An 18038-nucleotide genomic window follows, 5' to 3' on the forward strand; every position below is an offset into this window, starting at 1 on the left:
CAGCAAGTGTGTGTGAGTGTGTGTGTCCTGTGCTCAACATGTGCCTAGGGTAACCTGTCCTGCTGCCCCTCCGCCAGTTTCTTCTTCTTCGTCTCTCTCGATATCTAATCGCATTGAAATAGTGCGGAAGTGAAGAACTAAACAGTGAACCTGAAGCCCCAGCAGAAAGCTGCGAAAGACCTGCAAGATAGTGCAAGTGCTCCGACAAGATGCAATCAAGGGTGAAGTTATGTCTGGTGCTGCTGGTGCTGGTGTGGATTGGCACGATCGTGACGAGCGCCACCAGTGACTCGGGGCTGCCCGATTTCGAGCTGGACGATGGTAAGGACGCGGAGGCGGATGATTACTACTACGTCAACGATGGTAGCGATCAGCAGATGCAACCATCGCACAAGATGATGAGCTACGCGAAACCACCATCACCAGCTAGTGGTCCGGAAGGAACGATGGGATCAACGACCGGTAACGATGGCGATGGGAGTGAACCGTTCCTGATGGAGGACGACGATACGAGCTTCGAGCTGATGGATGATGTCGAGTTCGTTGAGCACACTGGTACGCAGATGGACTTTCAGCGGAAGGCGGAACGTATGCGGCACATTATGCTGAAGGCGTTCGCGAACCGGGAGTTTCAGCGCAAGTTCGGTGAGGTGCTACCGCTGCTGAAGGTGATGTCCAAGACGCAAAAGTCAACGCTGGCCGCACTGATCACGGCGCAGGTGAACTCGCGCGAAGGTCACACGCTATCGCTGGAACAGGTGAGTTGGATTACTTTCAATCATTGCGCCATGCTTTTGGGGCCTTGGCTTCATAGATTTTTTTTTATCTGTGTCTGGATTGTCTAGATGTCTGGAGTCCTCTTGACACGATGAAGAATGTGGGCCTCATAATTTATAGTTGGAACCCCTTAATCTGTTCCCAATTCGCTTATCGCGGGCTATTATGGTTGCGTTTAATTGCACCAACAAATAGAATGCAGTAGAACGCCATTTATTGTCAGATAGAGTTTCGTAGAAATTGACGCATGTGCTTACTAATCCTACAGTTAGTTAACTTATCACCTGTTTCCCGAGAAAAAAGATTAATCACATTTCCAAGAAGGAGTACCACTTGCTGAGCATACGCGCAGCTCGTGACAACCGTCTAGTTGTTTCTAAGCAGATAAACAAAAAAACGGTCCAAGGCCTTCTCCCTAAAGTCCAAGAAGTGAAGATAAAGTAAAGAGATATATATGTCTCTTTATTAGATTAAGACCTAATCGGGATTATTGCAAAGCAACCTTATCCATATCGATGAAAACTAAGCAAGAAATAGGAACCACCGAATAGCGGACTTTGGATTAGGATTGGCTCCGATAAGATGCAACATTGTATACGGGTGTAAAAGTGGATAGCGAACGCTATCAATAGACGGACGAATCTATCGATAACCTGCGACTGATTGCCGGGTTCGAAAGCGGATTCCAATAGTTACGTCTTGAGCCACCAAACCGCGAACCAGTATCAGTTCATTTCTGGATTCCTAACAACCCGGATCGTTCCATAGTGACACGAAGATGCAGAAGAACGTACTGCTGCTACTAGCCCTGGTGGTGGTGTGCTCCCAAGCACAGAGACCCCCTGAGAATATAGTCTGGGGAGAGTTCCCTTCGTCTGCCCTGGTGAAAACCCCCAACGTCCAAAGCTACTGCCACGGTACGGTGATCAACGCGAACCATGTGCTGACCGCAGCGTCCTGCGTGATGCCCACGGACCGGAGCCGCATTTTTCCGGCCCGTCTCGTTCGGGTGTTTGCCGGGGATCTCATGCTGAGACCGGTCGCTACCGCGCGCCAGGTGCGCACAGGTCAGCACATATTCGTCCACGAGCACTACCGGCCGCACGCATCCGAGCTGGATTTGGCCGTGATTCGCGTAAGTGTCCCCTTCAGAAGCGTGTCCTCTACTACTGGTGTCCTTACTAATCCCTTCCTTATGGGTTGTGAGTGTAGCTCTCGGAACCGTTCCACCTGCCGAGCAATACCATCCAAGAGGCGGCACTGCGGACGCGTATCGTGGCCGATAGTGCTAGCTGCTACTGGATCACCTGGCGGTGTACCACCTGTCCGGACACCGTGGCACCACGGCTCCGTAAGGTCGAGGTACCCATCCTCAATCGTGACCGATGCGATGAACAGCGGCGCCAGTGGGAGGACTCGATTGGCGAGGGTAACATCTGTACGCTGCTGGCCGAACCGGAGAATGGCATTCTGCATCCCGGCGATCCGTTGTACTGCGACGGCCATCTGACCGCTATCCATGCGTTCAACGTTGGGTTCAACGTGCTACCGAACACGCTCCAGTACACGGTCGGTACACAGATTCGCTTCGTCCACCAGTGGATCCAGCAGCAGCTCGTCCGAACGCAACCGATGCCGGTTGGTTGGAATCCGCAGGAGTATTAACCACGTTGTATATCCGGTTGTATCCGATTTTGTTCCAGTGCCATCTGTGGAACGAATTGGTTCAAATAAATACAATTTTTTTCAAGTAGGCGCTGCCGTCGCGTTTACATACAGCAGTTCACTTCTGGTTTGTCGGTTTTCGCTGGATGGAAAATTGGCGATTAGCTACCGACGGTGACGGGCATTGCAGTGTTGGAACACCCTGTTTGAATTTATCAGCAAACCGCAGCAGGCAGGCCGATAAGGTCTGGATACTGGGTCTGGGCTTAAGAACGTATTAATGGCGGTCACGTCAACGGTTTCCTATTGCGCATTTCACCTAAGGAGAAGCAGAAAGCAATTGCCTTGAAAAAGCTTCCAGTACGCTCCAGATTGTCGAAAAGTGTCGTTCAAAATGTGGAAGTTCCTGCGAATAACGTTGCTTCTCGGTTTCGTTGGTCTTGGCTGGCCAGCCTTGGTGCAGGGTCAGACTTTGGCCCAGGATACGGTTTGGGGAGAGTTTCCCTCGGTCGTACTAATTAAAACCCCGGATCTGAACCGATACTGCGTCGGTACGGTCATCCACACGCACCATGTCCTCACTTCGGGCTCGTGCGTGATGGATTTCCGTCAGGGTGCGGTTGCCTCTCGGATCTATCCTGCTCGTTTGGTGCGTGTGATGGGCGGGGACATTAGCATCACTCCCGTGGGGAAGTCACGGCAGACGCGCGTCGCTCAACACATCTTCGTTCACGAGAATTTCCGCGTGACGACGGGCGAGAACGATCTGGCCGTGATAAGGGTAAGCGTCATCATGTTCCCTAGCAGCCCTTCCCTTCTCACTAACCCGCTTCACCACCTTCACTCCAGCTCATCGAACCGTTCCATCTGCCGAGTAATACGCTCGAGGTAGCCACGATGCGGATGCGGATTACACCGAACAGCCAACTGTGCTATTGGGTCACCTGGCTACCAGAACTCGGTGCCACCCCACAAACCCTGCCCCGCCAGCAGAAGGTATCGGCCACGGTGCATGACCGTGACCAGTGTAACCTTGTCCAGCGTACCGGTGCCTGGGAGATCTTGGTACAAGAGGAACAGATCTGTACGCTCTGGCAAAACACGAACAACGGGCTCATCAGTCCGGGCGATCCGCTCTTCTGTGGAGGGGAATTGACCGCAGTTAATGGACTCAGCTGGCCGGGGACTGGCGCGGGTGCAGCGGTCAGCGAATATCTTATCGGAACGCAGGTTCGCTTCGCTAGCCACTGGATACAGGCGCAGTTCAACCGAACGCAACCGATGCCAGCGGGCTGGAATCCATATCTGTATTAAGGGCCAGGGGGGCACCAACAAAGCGAAACCTAAACGAATAAAGAGTTGACTACAAATGGCCGCGCCGCGATAATCGAATTCTAAATCCACCTGATTTAGTCCTCACCAGTCGGCGCTGATAATGAAGGTTATGACTCGTCGAACGGGGAACGAGGCCACAGATTAGAGGTGGCACCGAGCGCCAGAAAAACCGCGAGGTCTATTAAGCTTCTTGCGATGTTATCTTCCGCATTCTGATTTAACCATAAACCCCGCGGCCATTATCAGGTCCCCGCGGAAATGATAGAAACTCCTCACTAATCGCTGGTCCTGGTCGCTTAGTCACAAAAACTTAGACTTAGAAAACAGTCACTTGGACCCACAAAAAAGATGTTTTTTTTATATATCTAACAACGAATGTATGTTAAAAAAAGTATATAAATAAGAGTGGTCGATAAGGATACAAAACAAAATGATGTCCACGTCATTGTCATCTACTCAGAGCTCCGGTAGAACAGCTTTATTTCGAACTTGATGATAACATGGCTGGCTACTGGGGTGTGTGTATTTGTGTGGCCAAACTGTGGACTTACAGTGGCTGCGGTGGCACCCAGCCTGGTGGTGGGTTGTCGGTACGCGTGAACTGAGTCTCAATCCAGTTCGTGTACTGTCGCACATCCATGTACACACCGGGACGGTTAGCGAGCCCACAGGTCAACCCGAAGGACAGCACACCCGTAAGATGACCGTTACAGTACAGACCACCACCGAGGTTACCACGGCAGACGGTGTTCGCGTTAGTGGTCAGCGCACCGGCACAGATCATCGTCTGCTGAACCCGGTTGTTGTGTACGGCCGGAGCATTACACGAGGCAATCGTTAGGATCGGAGCGGTAACAAGGAACTGCTGTGGACGGACTACAGCCGTCGCCACATCGGTCGTCGCACCCCAACCGGCAAACTGACACTGCGTATTGTCCGGCAGCATCTGGGCGTTCAGCAGCGCCGGTTCGATCGTGTTGTGGAACTCCGGGAACGGTTCGCTAACACGCAGCACCGCCAGATTGTTGCTATCGGTCAGCCGGTTGTAGTTCGGGTGAACGTAACAACGGTTGACATCGCGGACGAGGCGACGCACCGAAACCGGAACGACGTTGATGTCACCGGCAATGATGCGCAGCCAGAATGGGTTGATCATCACGAAGGTGGTCGGATTCATGACGCAGACGGCCGCCGTTAGTACGTGCTGACGGTTCACGATCGTGCCCATACAGTTCTGGGGCTGGTAGGGCGTTTCGAGGATCACGGCCGACGGGAACTGGCCGGGCAGGGTTTGGGTTCCACCGGTGATGCGAGGGCTGGCATCCTCGCTACCGCTGGCCAGCGCTGCAAGCGCCAGCAGCACGACCACAATTGACGGCTGCATTGCTGCGAATTTCTACACTTCACACGGACTTAGTTCGATTTTCCCTTTGGAAGGTATCGACTACTATCGACCACAGCTGGACGACAACTGATCTCTCGGTTCGATTCGGTCTGTGTTTAAGCGGGTGGACCTCGGAGTTGGTTATCTGGATGCCCTGTCCTGTACATACCTGTCCCTGGTGCTACTCACCTCACCTCCGCGAACCATATCTAATCTCTTTTATACATGACTCACTTGGGGTGTTGACTACCGAAAACCGAATAGTAGGCTCTGGCAGCGAACACCGTACCGTCATTCAGTGATCTGCAGCCATCCAGCATGAAAGGGTTCGTGTATCTTCTGTTGGCATTTGGTGAGACCCGTTTTTTGGGAGTCCAGAGTAGAGAGTCCGTCGGATCTGGCAGGGCCTTAACCATTCGCTTTTTCCTAACAGCCGTTACCACCAGTGCTAAGGTAGTGCCGGAACAGGAGGACATCCGGGCACTGCTGGAAGATGAGTACGATCCGTTCCTACCGTTCATTGCCGGTGGTACGAATGCCGTTCTAGGGCAGTTCCCCTCGATCGTCGCCGTTGGACTACCGGCCCCGCCGAACAATGCCTTCTGTGGTGGCGTCATCCTGAACGCGAACCACGTGCTAACGGCCGCCCGTTGTGTCCTGACACCGCCCCCCCAGAACGCGCTACTGTTCATCAACCAGGTCACCATCCTATCCGGCAGTTTGCAGCTTAACTTTGGCGCACCTCGGATCGCCGTCAGTGCGATCTACGTCCATCCGCAGTACAACCCGTTCACGTACGAGCACAATCTGGCGGTGCTGCGTACGAGCACGGATTTCTTCTTCCCGGTCGTACCCGTACCGGGTATCGGTGTGGCCACCTTCTACGAGGAGATTATGTTCGATGGACAGGCCTGTCAGGTGGTGGGTTGGAATAATGCGACCGCTTCACCGATCCAACAGTTTATTGCGGCACCGATCCTGAACCGGGACACTTGCAATGGTCTAGCGGTGCATACGGGGCGTATCCGGGAGTCGATGGTTTGTGCCGGTGCGACCGGTGCCGGGCCGGGTGTTTGCGCGAGCAATCTCGGTACGGGACTGTTCTGTGAGGGACGGTTGGCCGGTATTCTGACGACTGGACTTGGTTGCGGTCAGGCTAATAACCCCGGTGTGTACGTGCAGATCCGTTGGTATCTGCAGTGGATTCGGGATCAGTTCGCACGCCAGGACATTCCGCTCGGTGGTAGCATCCCGATTCCAGCAATGTAATAACATAAGATCGATAATAAAGTTGAACAGCAAATTGCGCTAAGGTTAATCTGGAATATAAGTTAACTCGTTCGTTTATCTGCTTCACTTTTTGGGGCCCTTTTCGGAGAGATTAGCAATAGAGTGTGCTATGGAGAGGGTGATTTACAGCTTTTCCCAAGGGGTCTCTTGTACTGTCTATATCGATATTATGAGGGTTTGAAGACGTGGACAAAAGTCGTGATAAGTAAACTGAAGAACGCCTTCAATCTAATCTTCTAATGATACGTTAGAAATCATACAGAAGGTGCTTCTATCAATCAGGAGAATGATAAAAAGCGTGTTAGCGCGTCTTATCTATATGGCTTCCACGTGAGGAACAAACTTAACAGTTTTATAATTAAACCTAATCGATAGGAAACATCTGTAGAAACTATTAGTACCCGGAGCTCTGTATTTCGGATCCAAATATCATTTCCAACTATCATTTCAAATAGCGAGTTCCTTTATTTGGAAAAAAATCCAGCCTTCTACACCTGCCCCGGTGTCCAACCGAAGGGACGTCCCTGCGTCTGGTTGAACTGCTGGTCGATCCAATTGTTGTAGAACCGAACCTGCGTGAATACCGGTGGATTGTTGGCGGCACCACAGTTTGCACCGAACGTCAGAATACCAACGAGCGCCCTATCACAGTACAGCCCATTACCGGCATTACCATTGCAAGGGGCCGCATTGTTGGATGCTGCCGTATTCCCGGCACACAGCATACTCTCCTGGATGCGCCCTGCGTGCATCGTCGCCTGATTGCACAGCTCACGATCATTGATCGTCATCGGGAGGAAACGTTGCAGTACGTTCACCGGAGCGGTCGGTGGTGCAGTCGCCGTTCCCCAGCCCACGTACTGACACGTCGCACCATTCGGGACGATCCGCCGGGTACGGTTGGCCACATTCAGCGTGTTCGCGGGCAGCTCGTACGGTCGATCCAACCTCAGCACGGCCACATCGTTCTCGAGCGTCGCAAAGTTAAACTCCGGATGGACAAAGATCTGCGTAACGTGACGCGTTTGACGCCGGGCACCGACCGGTGCGAGTGCAATGTCACCGGCGTGCACCTTGATCCAGTACGGATCGATCATCCGGCGGTTCTCATTAAACACACACTGGGCCGCCGTCAGGACATGCTGACGGTCGACGACGGCACCACCGCAGTGCACATTGAAGGTGGTGTTAATGGACACCGCCGCCGGGAACTGACCCCAGGGTGAATTCGTTCCTCCGATCAGACGTGGCGCGCGCTCCGGCTCCGATTCGCTTTCCGCGCGGACCACCTGCAGGCCGGTGGCTGTTATCGGGATCCGGGGATGGAGAGAAGAACCTCTAGATATTAGCAATCACGAGAGGGATCCCATTGCTGGATGGACGCTTACCCAATGCCAAACACACGACAAACGCTATCCACTGCATCGCTGTACGACGGTCGAAACGATACTAAACACCCGGGACTCGTCTGAGGGCACTTCAGCATTCCAAAATCAGGGCTCCATCACGAGACTGATAAGGAATGGTGCAGCCGCCAATTGAAAACGGAAGCGGATTACCTCACGCGCACCATCCTGATGCTATCTTGCGACGGTCGCTGGACTTTAGCGGCGTCACCGCAGACCGGATTGCGAAATCACAGCCTCCATCCACCTTTTGTTCGGCCGGTTTGCGTTATGCTGGTCCTTTTTGTGCACTGATTATGGTTACGGGAGGGATTGCGACATCGGAAGAGCCAAACAACTGATAAGATTGTAAAGCACCGAAAGCATGCCGCCATTCTTGGCGCGGCTACCTTTAGACAATTGATTCCCTGGCGTGGCGATGTGATAAGAATGGAGATTAGTTGCCGGTGCCGGTGGCGCAACGATACCGGAATATACAACGACGGCAATGCATCAATCACAATTCGAATCGAAAGGCGAATTTGCGAAACTGACGTGCAAAAAGGGTTAGTTGATGGATTGCGGAGGATCACAGGGGGGTCTGTAGTAGAGCCAGGCCATTTGATGAATGATTCAGGGGAACAGGTGGCGCCAACCATCCCGTTGTCCATGTGGAGTACTCTATTCGAGGTGAAGTTAAGAGAGAACGTCACATTAAGCATTAAAAATGTCTGAAAAATCTATGAAAATGCATTAAATGAACTGGCAGTTGGCATGTTCCAGGATGATTAAACCCCAAATATAGCATAAGCCTACTTCGTTTGGCTTGAAGAGAGTTCTTGGTCGAGAATCTAGCAACCGATGCAATTGGGGGAACTTTCTTCGGCTTTTAAAAGACCTTTTCAAAAAGTTTAAATAAAAAATGGCTTAAAATCAAAGCAGATTCTTATGCTCTTCTCTTCAGTCAAGAGACCACCAATAGCGCCGAACTATCAAAAGACTGACCTACGAATAGCTAACAAACATTAGGAATTCATTCCAATATCCCAAAGCGTTTGACGCAAATATTCGCAACGTATGAATTATGCATTTTCCCTGTTCCACTCACTCTTCTCTGCGGTCGGGGAACTTGATCGTATCTTTACTTCCTGGTCTCCCATCGCGCGCGGTTTTAAATTACCAAAATCCTCCCATCCCCCCCTGGGAGAAGCACCACTTGGCGCGAACGGTCATTGGTTATGCAGCAGAAGTGCTAACCGCTGTGTTATGTCCGCTACAAAACGGCTACACGAACGACGGGACTAACAGCACCATGGAGTCGTCCGCGGAACGCGAAAACAAAGAAGAACAGATTGAACCACCCGCGAGGGGAGGCTACCATCGAACGGTACTCGATGGCCCTGGTTTCACGTTTCCCGTGTTCAAAACGTTGCGGGAGTCTTCGCGCCTTTCAGAAAACGCACCATTTTGGCACATTTTGTTGGCGCCGTGGATCATTCCGGTGAAGCAATCTTCTGCTGCTGGCACCACTCTGCTCTGCCCCAGTGCCCCGTTCTTCTGATTTCTGGCCAGATGGTTTGCTGGCGTTTCTTTCGTCTTAGGAAATTCTTGACCAAAAAAAACCCTGAAGGAAACTAGGTCAATCCAATTACTGATCATTATTCCTCTTGTCTGTGTGTGTGTGTGTGTTTCGTTGCAGGTTAAAGCCATGTTCGGGAACCGGCCGGAACTGATACTGCCCCTCGTCTACGATATCGCCAACCTGATCCGTACCGTGGCCAAGCGCGAGAGTTTACTGTCGGAGCAGGAACAGCATCAGCAACAACCGCAGGATGACGAGCTAACCGATGAACCATTCCTCGAGAACGAAGGTGTCCTGTCGAACCATCTACTCCGCCGAAGCTTCGATACACGTCCGGCTCCCCAGGGATTCCGATCCATTAAGGAACCCCAGCGACGACCACCCGTCGCCAACCGTAACGATGATCGGCTCGTGGTGGACGAGGATGAAGTCCGCCGGGCGACGGTCCACACCGGAGAATCCGAGGGACGCTCCGTACGCTCCTCGGACGTTCCGTTCTTCGAGAAGCTCGTCCAATCGTTACCACGGTTCAACGTGCAGCGTACCGTCGTCCAGGAGCGTTCCGATGATCGGATGACCTACCACGAGCGGAAACTCAACATGACGGCTTTCAATGCTTCGGCCAACCAGCGTGACCAGCTAGCGATGGCATCGGATGGACCGATTCCGGTGACGCTGCCCAAGGTGGCGCCAAAGCACACACCGAACGCGATCCAGCATCCGGTCGATCGGGAGTCCCAGGAGTCGCTGGCCAACACACCACGGATGACGTTGGAAGAGATCGAAGACCTTGCGTTCGGTGGACTAAACGGTACCGAACCGGACGCTACCGGTGTGGTGACAGCCAGTGACGGTCCGGTCAGTGGTAATGGAACCGTGGCCGGTGGACCAGTCGCCGAGAAGCTGATCGGGAATCGGCAGCGACCTCAGGATCTGCACGCGTTGCTACCGAGCGAGCGCTGCGAGCATTTCTCGGGCGGTGTCTGCATTCGTGTTGCCAACTATCCCACGTAAGTGTCTTCTTTGGGGGGTTCAGTAATAGGGGTGCGAAAGCTCCTCTCCAGCATAAAGAATCCGAGCGCAGCTGGCCCGGAGAGTCCGGTGAAAGTCGACGACGACGACGACACGTACGCTAATGTGTTACTTTTCGTCGGGATTGTTTAACAACACCACAACAACAACACCACCGGAGGCCGGACCGGAGACCGTTTTAGATTGCGATTAAAGAGGACGCACAAGAAGAAGAAGAAGAAGAAGACGGGGGTGTAGAAGAGGGGAAGGTGGACGTAAAGGCGTATCCGGCGTAGGCACGATGTAATGTAATTTCCGCTCCGATATGGTCGGTCATCAGTTGGACGGTGATGACGACGAAGAAGGAGAGTCCCAATCAGCGCACGGGGAGGTCTAACTCCGCTTCTTTCACTTTCACACACACACGCGCGTGCGCAGACACACCTTTTGCTAGTGGCTTCCGTTTCGTTCCGGAAAGTGGACGGATTGATTGTTTCGTCGACGCAGCAGATCAATCGCAGCAGTCCGGTTGCATAAGGTTCGTCAGAGCGCTGGCGCACGAACCAGATTAGCGATCTAGAGGAGTTGCACATCGCACATCGTGTACGTTCACGCTTGGCACGAGCTCATTACTCATCGGTCGCTATGTGCGTGCATGCCAAGGAATGCAAACCACAGACCGGTGAGGTTGTGGGGGCTTTTGTTGTTATGTGCGTTAGTCAGCAAAATGACGTCCATTCCTCTCTCTCTCTCTCTCGCTGTGGCGGATGTTACCGATATCGGAACGGATCGGAGATCATCCGATATCGGAGTGGCCTCGGGATTATCCGGGTTTTGAACGCCTTTTGTCCACGCACCTCAATGATATCCCGGTCGCTGGTTATCTCCTTTTTATCATTAATCCCTTTAGAGTAAGACGCACTGTCATGTTGACTGCTACGCGATAACACCGAAGGTTCCACGGAGGGGAAGCTCCCCCCCTGGTGTGTGTGTTAAATGCATCGCTACACATCCTAAATGCGCGGTTGCTTTGCTGGTGGTGTTGATGGCCAGCGAGCAGCCCAAACGGAATCGCAATTATGTTGTAATTTGCCTCGACCACACAATGCAGCGGAACAACAGCAGCATACAGCGGAATGCAAAACGAATGCGGAGTAATTCCATTCCGTTCCTCGGCACGCATTCCTCACCTCACCACCACAGCAACGCACAACGTATTTGGTCAATTTTCCTTTTGGCCAGTTTCATGTTACGACCCCCTTCCCCTGGAGGGATACTTTCACGTGCCGATTACTGCGAGGTTCAAACCGCAAACAATACACGCGTTGCTCGGTTGCTGCTACGCCGCGATTCTGTTCGATCTGGAGCGTCAGTGCGTGAAAGACGTCCATCGCGAAAAGGGGGAGAGAAAGAGAGAGAAAGGAGGAAACGGCGGGGGGGGGGGAATCGTGGTTCGCGGTTTGTGAAATAGAAATATTAGAAATTTCTCGACACCACCTGGGAGATGGGGATATCTCAAGCTGGAGCTGGTCAGTCGGATTTGCTGATGCCAATTGGTGCACGGCCACTCAACGTCGTCTACAAGCTGGCAACAGTACCGCACCCCACCACACCACACCGCACCGCACCGTACCGTGCCCGCATCCAGTTCCAATCAAATTGGAAACATCCGGCAGTGCGTGCCATGGGGCCATGTTAGGGGGGAGGGATATGCTATGCCGAGTAATGAGGGAACACAATTTAATTATTTACAATATTTTAAATGGAAACAGCCGCGTCTCTGATCTCGATCAGGCGTCGATATTTATCTATGCGTGTGCGTGCACCAACGCCACGTACGGGCGATGCTCGATCTAATCAATAGCTATTTTAAAATGAATGTTGTTCGGTTGTGCATAAGATGTTGCCGCTTCGCATTTAAATGTTGTCGGTTTAATGGGAACAAGTTGGAATGTAAAGAAGTTGGTTCATCATCATCAGCCACGATGAGCTCTTTTAGAATGAAAGTAATTTCAATTACTTTGGAGCGTTAGATATTTATGTAAACCTCGTTTTATCATGCAAAATTGGCATAAAACTGTTACAAATAGCTGAAGATACTTCCCACAAATTGAAAAATGAATAGTTCCTTACAGCAACTCGACAGACGTTTAACTAATGTGTTTTTGAATGAGTTTTAAGCCCCAGAGGAGCAAGCACGACGCTGCAATGGGCATTATAAAAAGGAGAATTTCTGCAAATACGCTTCTCAGGAATTAATGCCTTGAATGTATTTCTAAATAAATTTTCATCAAAAAGTCTCATAATATTTTAGAAAATTGAACTCTCATACGGTATTTACCAACAAAAAAAAAACAGCTTCGTAAAACCATCTTTAAAATAAGACCGTTTCGGTAGAATTAATCTTCCTGTAAGAAAGGAGGTGTTTGCATGTTAATCGTAGCTTCGAGAGCTTGTGAATCTGCAATTCCTAATTGCCAATTGCCATGAAAACAGTAGATGCAACTTTGTTGCCCGGCGAAATCGTAGATGGGACCTGTTCAACCCAGTGAGCCGTTGAGAAATGAAAGTTTTGCCAATGTTTGAGGTCACACGTGGCTTTACCCTTAGATTTGAGTGTGGGAACGGATTTTCAGCTATCGAACGGGTAGCGCTATGTAGGACAAGGAGATTTGATCGGTACAAAGTAGTTCCAAATACTGTTGATATCTCCGGTTATCAATCAATGCTTTATTTGTTTCTTTTTAAACTGAATATCGGTAAAACAACTGCGTTGAGCTCGTTAACCGAGGAAGATCTCCCAAGCAGTTGGTGATTGGTTCGAAAGTCAATCATTTCGCGCCAAAATTCATACTCCCCTTAAAATGTGGAACGGAATGGATGTAAATGGAATCTCACTTTTCGGAGCTCCAAGCGGCAATTCACATTCCGGATCAAGATGAAGAATGCACCGCGCTGGCCTCCGGTGCGTCAGTGCGTCAATTGAATGAGGGGAAGGCCTACCTTGGGGAAGACCAGGCAGCAAATCGACGTCGACGTGCAAATCGTGAGATGCATCGTAGCAACCCGAGTGAGTGCGCACGTTCGCGCCTGCTTCTCACAGCCATCTACGATGCTGCATAATTAAGACGAGTGTGTGGTGGTTAAGGAGCGAACGACGACACGCTCGAAGCCGAATGGCGGTCAGAGACCGAGGGGACCGAAGGCTTTCGCACACCGCAAAACACCCCAAAGACACATACTTTCACCTTTCCCATCGGATTGGCCACCGGGGCACCGTGTTTCGAGCGATTCCGTTTTTACTTTTCATACCTTCCTGTGTGTGTGTGTTCACCCGTAGGTCCGAGATCATGTACAGCATAACGCGACACCGGCATGCGATCGGTGCCCTGCTGGCCGAGTACATCGACAAGGCGACCGCCCAGGACCGGACCAGCTACGAGCCGGATGAGATCGAGCAGGGCATCAACACGAAGCTGAGGTAAGCAATCCCCTCTCCCCCCTCCCGCCTTCCAATGATCTTGAACTCAAGTTTCACTTCTCTCGTTGACATGCGAAACCTCGCGCGTTGCTGACCTGACCTCGCTATGGGTTATACTTGTTTCCGTACCCGTAGAAAACGGGAGGATGACGCCTCGAAGGGTGGCGGTAACATGTGCCCCAGCATCATCCGGTATGCCCGACCACAGAAGGCACGGTCGGCGACCGGTGAGTGGAAGTACATCGTCAATACGGGCGAACACACGCAGACACTCCGGCTGGAAAAGTGCAGGTAACCATCCGGATACCAGATTGTTGATTTTCACGGATTCCGGATTTCAATTTGTGGCTCTCTCTTCCTCCGCAGTACACCCCAGGATTCGTGCACCTATCTAACGGACAACTTCCGGTCACGGTGCGTGCAGATCTACAACTATCATCGACTGCTGAGCTGGGATACTGCTCGGGGTCTGCACGTCGATATCTTTAAGGTGCCGACTTGCTGCAACTGTCATATCGATGGATACCGGGAGACGTTTCCACCGCTTACCAGCTACAATGACTTCAAATCGAAGGCGCACGATGATCCGAACGAGTCGGCCTCGACACTGATCCGGCATACGCATGCGCATCATCTGGCACCGGCCACTCAGAACCACTACTCGACGTTGCAGTTCGATCAGGTCGATCAGGAGGACGACGAAGTGGACGATAACATTGCGTACCAGTTCTCGAACGGGTTCCAGCGTGTCCAGCCGGCAAAGTTGCCTCCGAAGGTGGGCCCAACTTACGATCACTTACCGGGTGTTGTTCCACCTCCACCACCACCATCGTCGGGATTGTCCTCCGCCAAGACACGTTTCGAACGACCGGCAAAGCATGGTGGTGGTAAGCGGTACAATCCGCAACAGGTACCACCGACGCTGGACACGTACCTAAGCCCGCCACCGAACGATCTTGCTTACTCCAACATCCCCTTCAAGCGTGGTCCACATGCGTACGTACCGGATAATGCGTTGAAACGGGCCGGAAATGTCGGAGCAAACCGGCGGCCATTAAGAAAAACGGTCAACGTGCACGACCAGAGCATCGCCGAGACGGATTCGCGCATCAATCAGGTATCGGTGTTGCCACCGGGCCCTATCGCTGTCACCAAGCATCATCATTACGAACAGCAGCAACAGCAGCAGCAGCTCGGACCTCAGCTACAGGCTCAGAACATCATCGAGAAGCACCGTCGACGATCGCAAACGACGCCACAGACACCGATGGTCACTCTGCAGCAGCAATACTCATCGCAAGGTGGTGGCTATCGATCGTCGCTGCCCCCCGTGGCATCCACGGTACCGGTAGCCATCGAGACGACGCTCGTCACGGCACCACAACCACCACCGAGTACGATCAGCACTAGCACGAGCACGGTCACGACGACGAACGGTCATCAGCGCATTAACTACAACTACCATCCGATCATTGATTTCTTCGAAGAGGCCACCAACGAGGAACTTCCGGCGGTACCGGCGGAAGACGTGACGCAGGAACAGATCGATCGGATCGGTCTGAACGGTCACACGTCGCTCAACAGCTGGAAACCTATTCTGCACAGTCGGCGAACGGGTTGAGCTTTCCCCCCGGGGAAGGGAAGATCTTTGTTAAGTAGCTTAGTAGTGGTAGTTTAGTAACTGTTTGTAGGACGATTTGCGTGAGAAAGGCTTAAAACCGTTAAGACACGGATAAAAATTCAAACTGCGTAGTAACAAAGATCGCCGTAGAGAGAGCGCTTCGGAGTCGGCACAGTAGCGCCATCTGTGCGGGATACACTAAGGCATGGTGGAAAAATCTGTTGTAAAAACCGGAGGGAGAGAGTGATAATTTCATTTTCACATTTTTCCCTACATTTTGATCCCTTCAAAAGTATTCTCTACTGTTTTTTCATCGATCAACGCAAAAATGACAAAGATACAGATTTTTAAATCGCCATGCCAAAAGCGTTACGCGTGAAGTGCGTTACGAGCACGGTTTTGTGGGCGAAGGGCAGGAATGGTTGAATTTACAAGACCTTTGCCGGCTCCGCAGTTTTCATACTCTTTGCTCAAGCTCACCACAGACTTCATGTTCATTTCATGTGAATTTAGTTCTTTGCATCGCGGCGTGAAGGCATAGATTGCCGCTTGACATTCCCACGCGGGACCAGCCTGACGTGAATAGACTCATACCTAGTTATACTAACTTATGCTAAAACCCCTAGACCCATAAGCCACCCCTTAAACGTGTAAGAAAGCGCATCATCGTGGAAAAGTGGAAAACGGGACAACACCAAAAACAAACCGAGGGTCCTGGAGCTCAAATCGAATAAATACAACGCCATGCACGGCTTTGCACGGACATTTTTGTTCGTGTTTGCTAAATACTTGGCAGACTACACGGCGGTAGTGGCGGCTGGATTTTGATAAGGTACCTTTAGCCAATGATGATGATGGTTCAATAAAGTATGGTAACGCTGTGATTAAGCAAAAGAAACACCCCAGTCGTATATTTTTTTGTTTAAAATGCACTTTACTTTGTCTTACTGCTTAAGCTAAGACAATTATTATTCATCATTAGTCATCATTAGGCTCTTAATTCCAACAGAAGTCAATCAAACTATGGACATTTGTAACAGACAGATAACTCCTCCGGTAATAGTGACATCAAATTGACATCGATACAGTTGACCATCTAGTCGCTAACGAGGGCCACAAAGTTGACCTTCGCCTCCACAACGATCGTACACCGATGCTGTATGCAACCTTCACCTTGTACCGGGACTATGGACGCACTAAGGCCAACACCACCGATCGACCGAAGCTGGAATGACCCAGCTGTCCGTTACTCCTTTGTCTCTGCTAATGCCAACGAAACCATTCCCCCCACGACAATCCGTCCCCAAAACGTCTCCGTAACAGCTGACTGAATGGTTTCCTGCCCTTCGCTTGGGTGTGCTCGATCGCCGATCGATTCATTCATTCGATTGCGCCTCACTGCGCACCATTAGTGTCATCCACGGGCAAGGTCATCTAGTACCTGCCCATACAACAGTGTCCCGCAGCCGCTTCACTACGGTTTGCAACCTTCCGCGGACTCTGTTTCTGTTCGTTTGCAAAAGTACCACCAACCCGCCTGGTACTACGGAATGACATCGTGATTGTAATAAATTAAAAAATAGTGCAAACTCGCTACCCCTTACCTCGCAAGACGTGCCAAGGGACCGCGGCACGTTCGACACCATACGTTGCGGCACCTCTTGTGATCGGATGGAGCGATAGCGAAATGGCGACACGAAGCGAACTAATGAGCGTTAAATCGATGCAAATGGCATCCGCAGTCCATCGATCCTCCTGCTGTGTGCATTGCAAATGATCTAATCATGCCTACCAGAAGCCGAACGCCGGTAATGATCGCAGACCAGCGTTTACCAGCTACTCAACCGAATCGAACCCACCGGTAACCTAATTTTCGAATTTATTTTCGAACTTATTTCCCTAATGCTTATCAAACCGACAAAACCATACTGCGGGGCGTTCAACCGAGTCGACCGTCGAAAACCGACGCCAATTGTCAACCGGAGCGCGCAGCAACATTGCGCAACTCGTTTTAGTGTCACGGCAATCGAACCGGGAACCCTTTTGTTTACAGAACTTACCAGGTAATTGGCCCTTTTTACCGGCAAGCATTATCTAATGCTCGTTGATTTCTGCAAATCATTTCAGCATCAGTTGCGTTGCGTGCTGGCCGAGTGGGAGAGGGAGAGGAGCGTGTAATGTACGCCGTAATTTGGTGACAATGTCTCTGAACAAATTGATTAGCAGGGGATCTATTTTGTGTTGTTGTTATCGCTGGTTCGACGTGTTTGTTGTCGACACAGCAAGCGTGATTTTTGGTGCATGCATAAAGTATTGTTGCGGCAATATTTTATCGTTTCTTTTTAATCTTTACAAGGTTTAAACCACATTTTGCATAACTTTTTGTTCCTTTCTTAGTTATTCTTGCTACGGCTCCTACTTCCAATTAAATCATCTATTTATAATTTCTTTCTTGTATTTTTAGTTAATTACTAATAGCCTACCAAAGAATACTATTTGGCACCTTT

The 18038-nt window shown here is 51.1% G+C and overlaps 2 protein-coding genes across 2 annotated transcripts in view; both read left to right on the plus strand.

Annotated features, from left to right (window-relative positions):
- LOC125954532 (shematrin-like protein 1) overlaps positions 1 to 18038 on the plus strand; it is a 48312-nt gene that overhangs the window by 14317 nt on the left and 15957 nt on the right. The gene's annotated exons all lie outside the window — the stretch shown is intronic.
- On the plus strand, positions 210 to 16397 carry LOC125955689 (neurotrophin 1). The gene is made up of 5 exons (XM_049686831.1): positions 210 to 758; positions 9536 to 10428; positions 13770 to 13910; positions 14046 to 14201; positions 14277 to 16397. Exons 1-5 carry the CDS (start codon positions 210 to 212, stop codon positions 15529 to 15531), a joined length of 2994 nt encoding a protein of 997 aa, XP_049542788.1. The 3' UTR covers positions 15532 to 16397.

This window comes from Anopheles darlingi, chromosome 3 (assembly GCF_943734745.1).
Source record: "Anopheles darlingi chromosome 3, idAnoDarlMG_H_01, whole genome shotgun sequence".
In the NCBI taxonomy this organism is placed as follows: domain Eukaryota; kingdom Metazoa; phylum Arthropoda; class Insecta; order Diptera; family Culicidae; genus Anopheles; species Anopheles darlingi.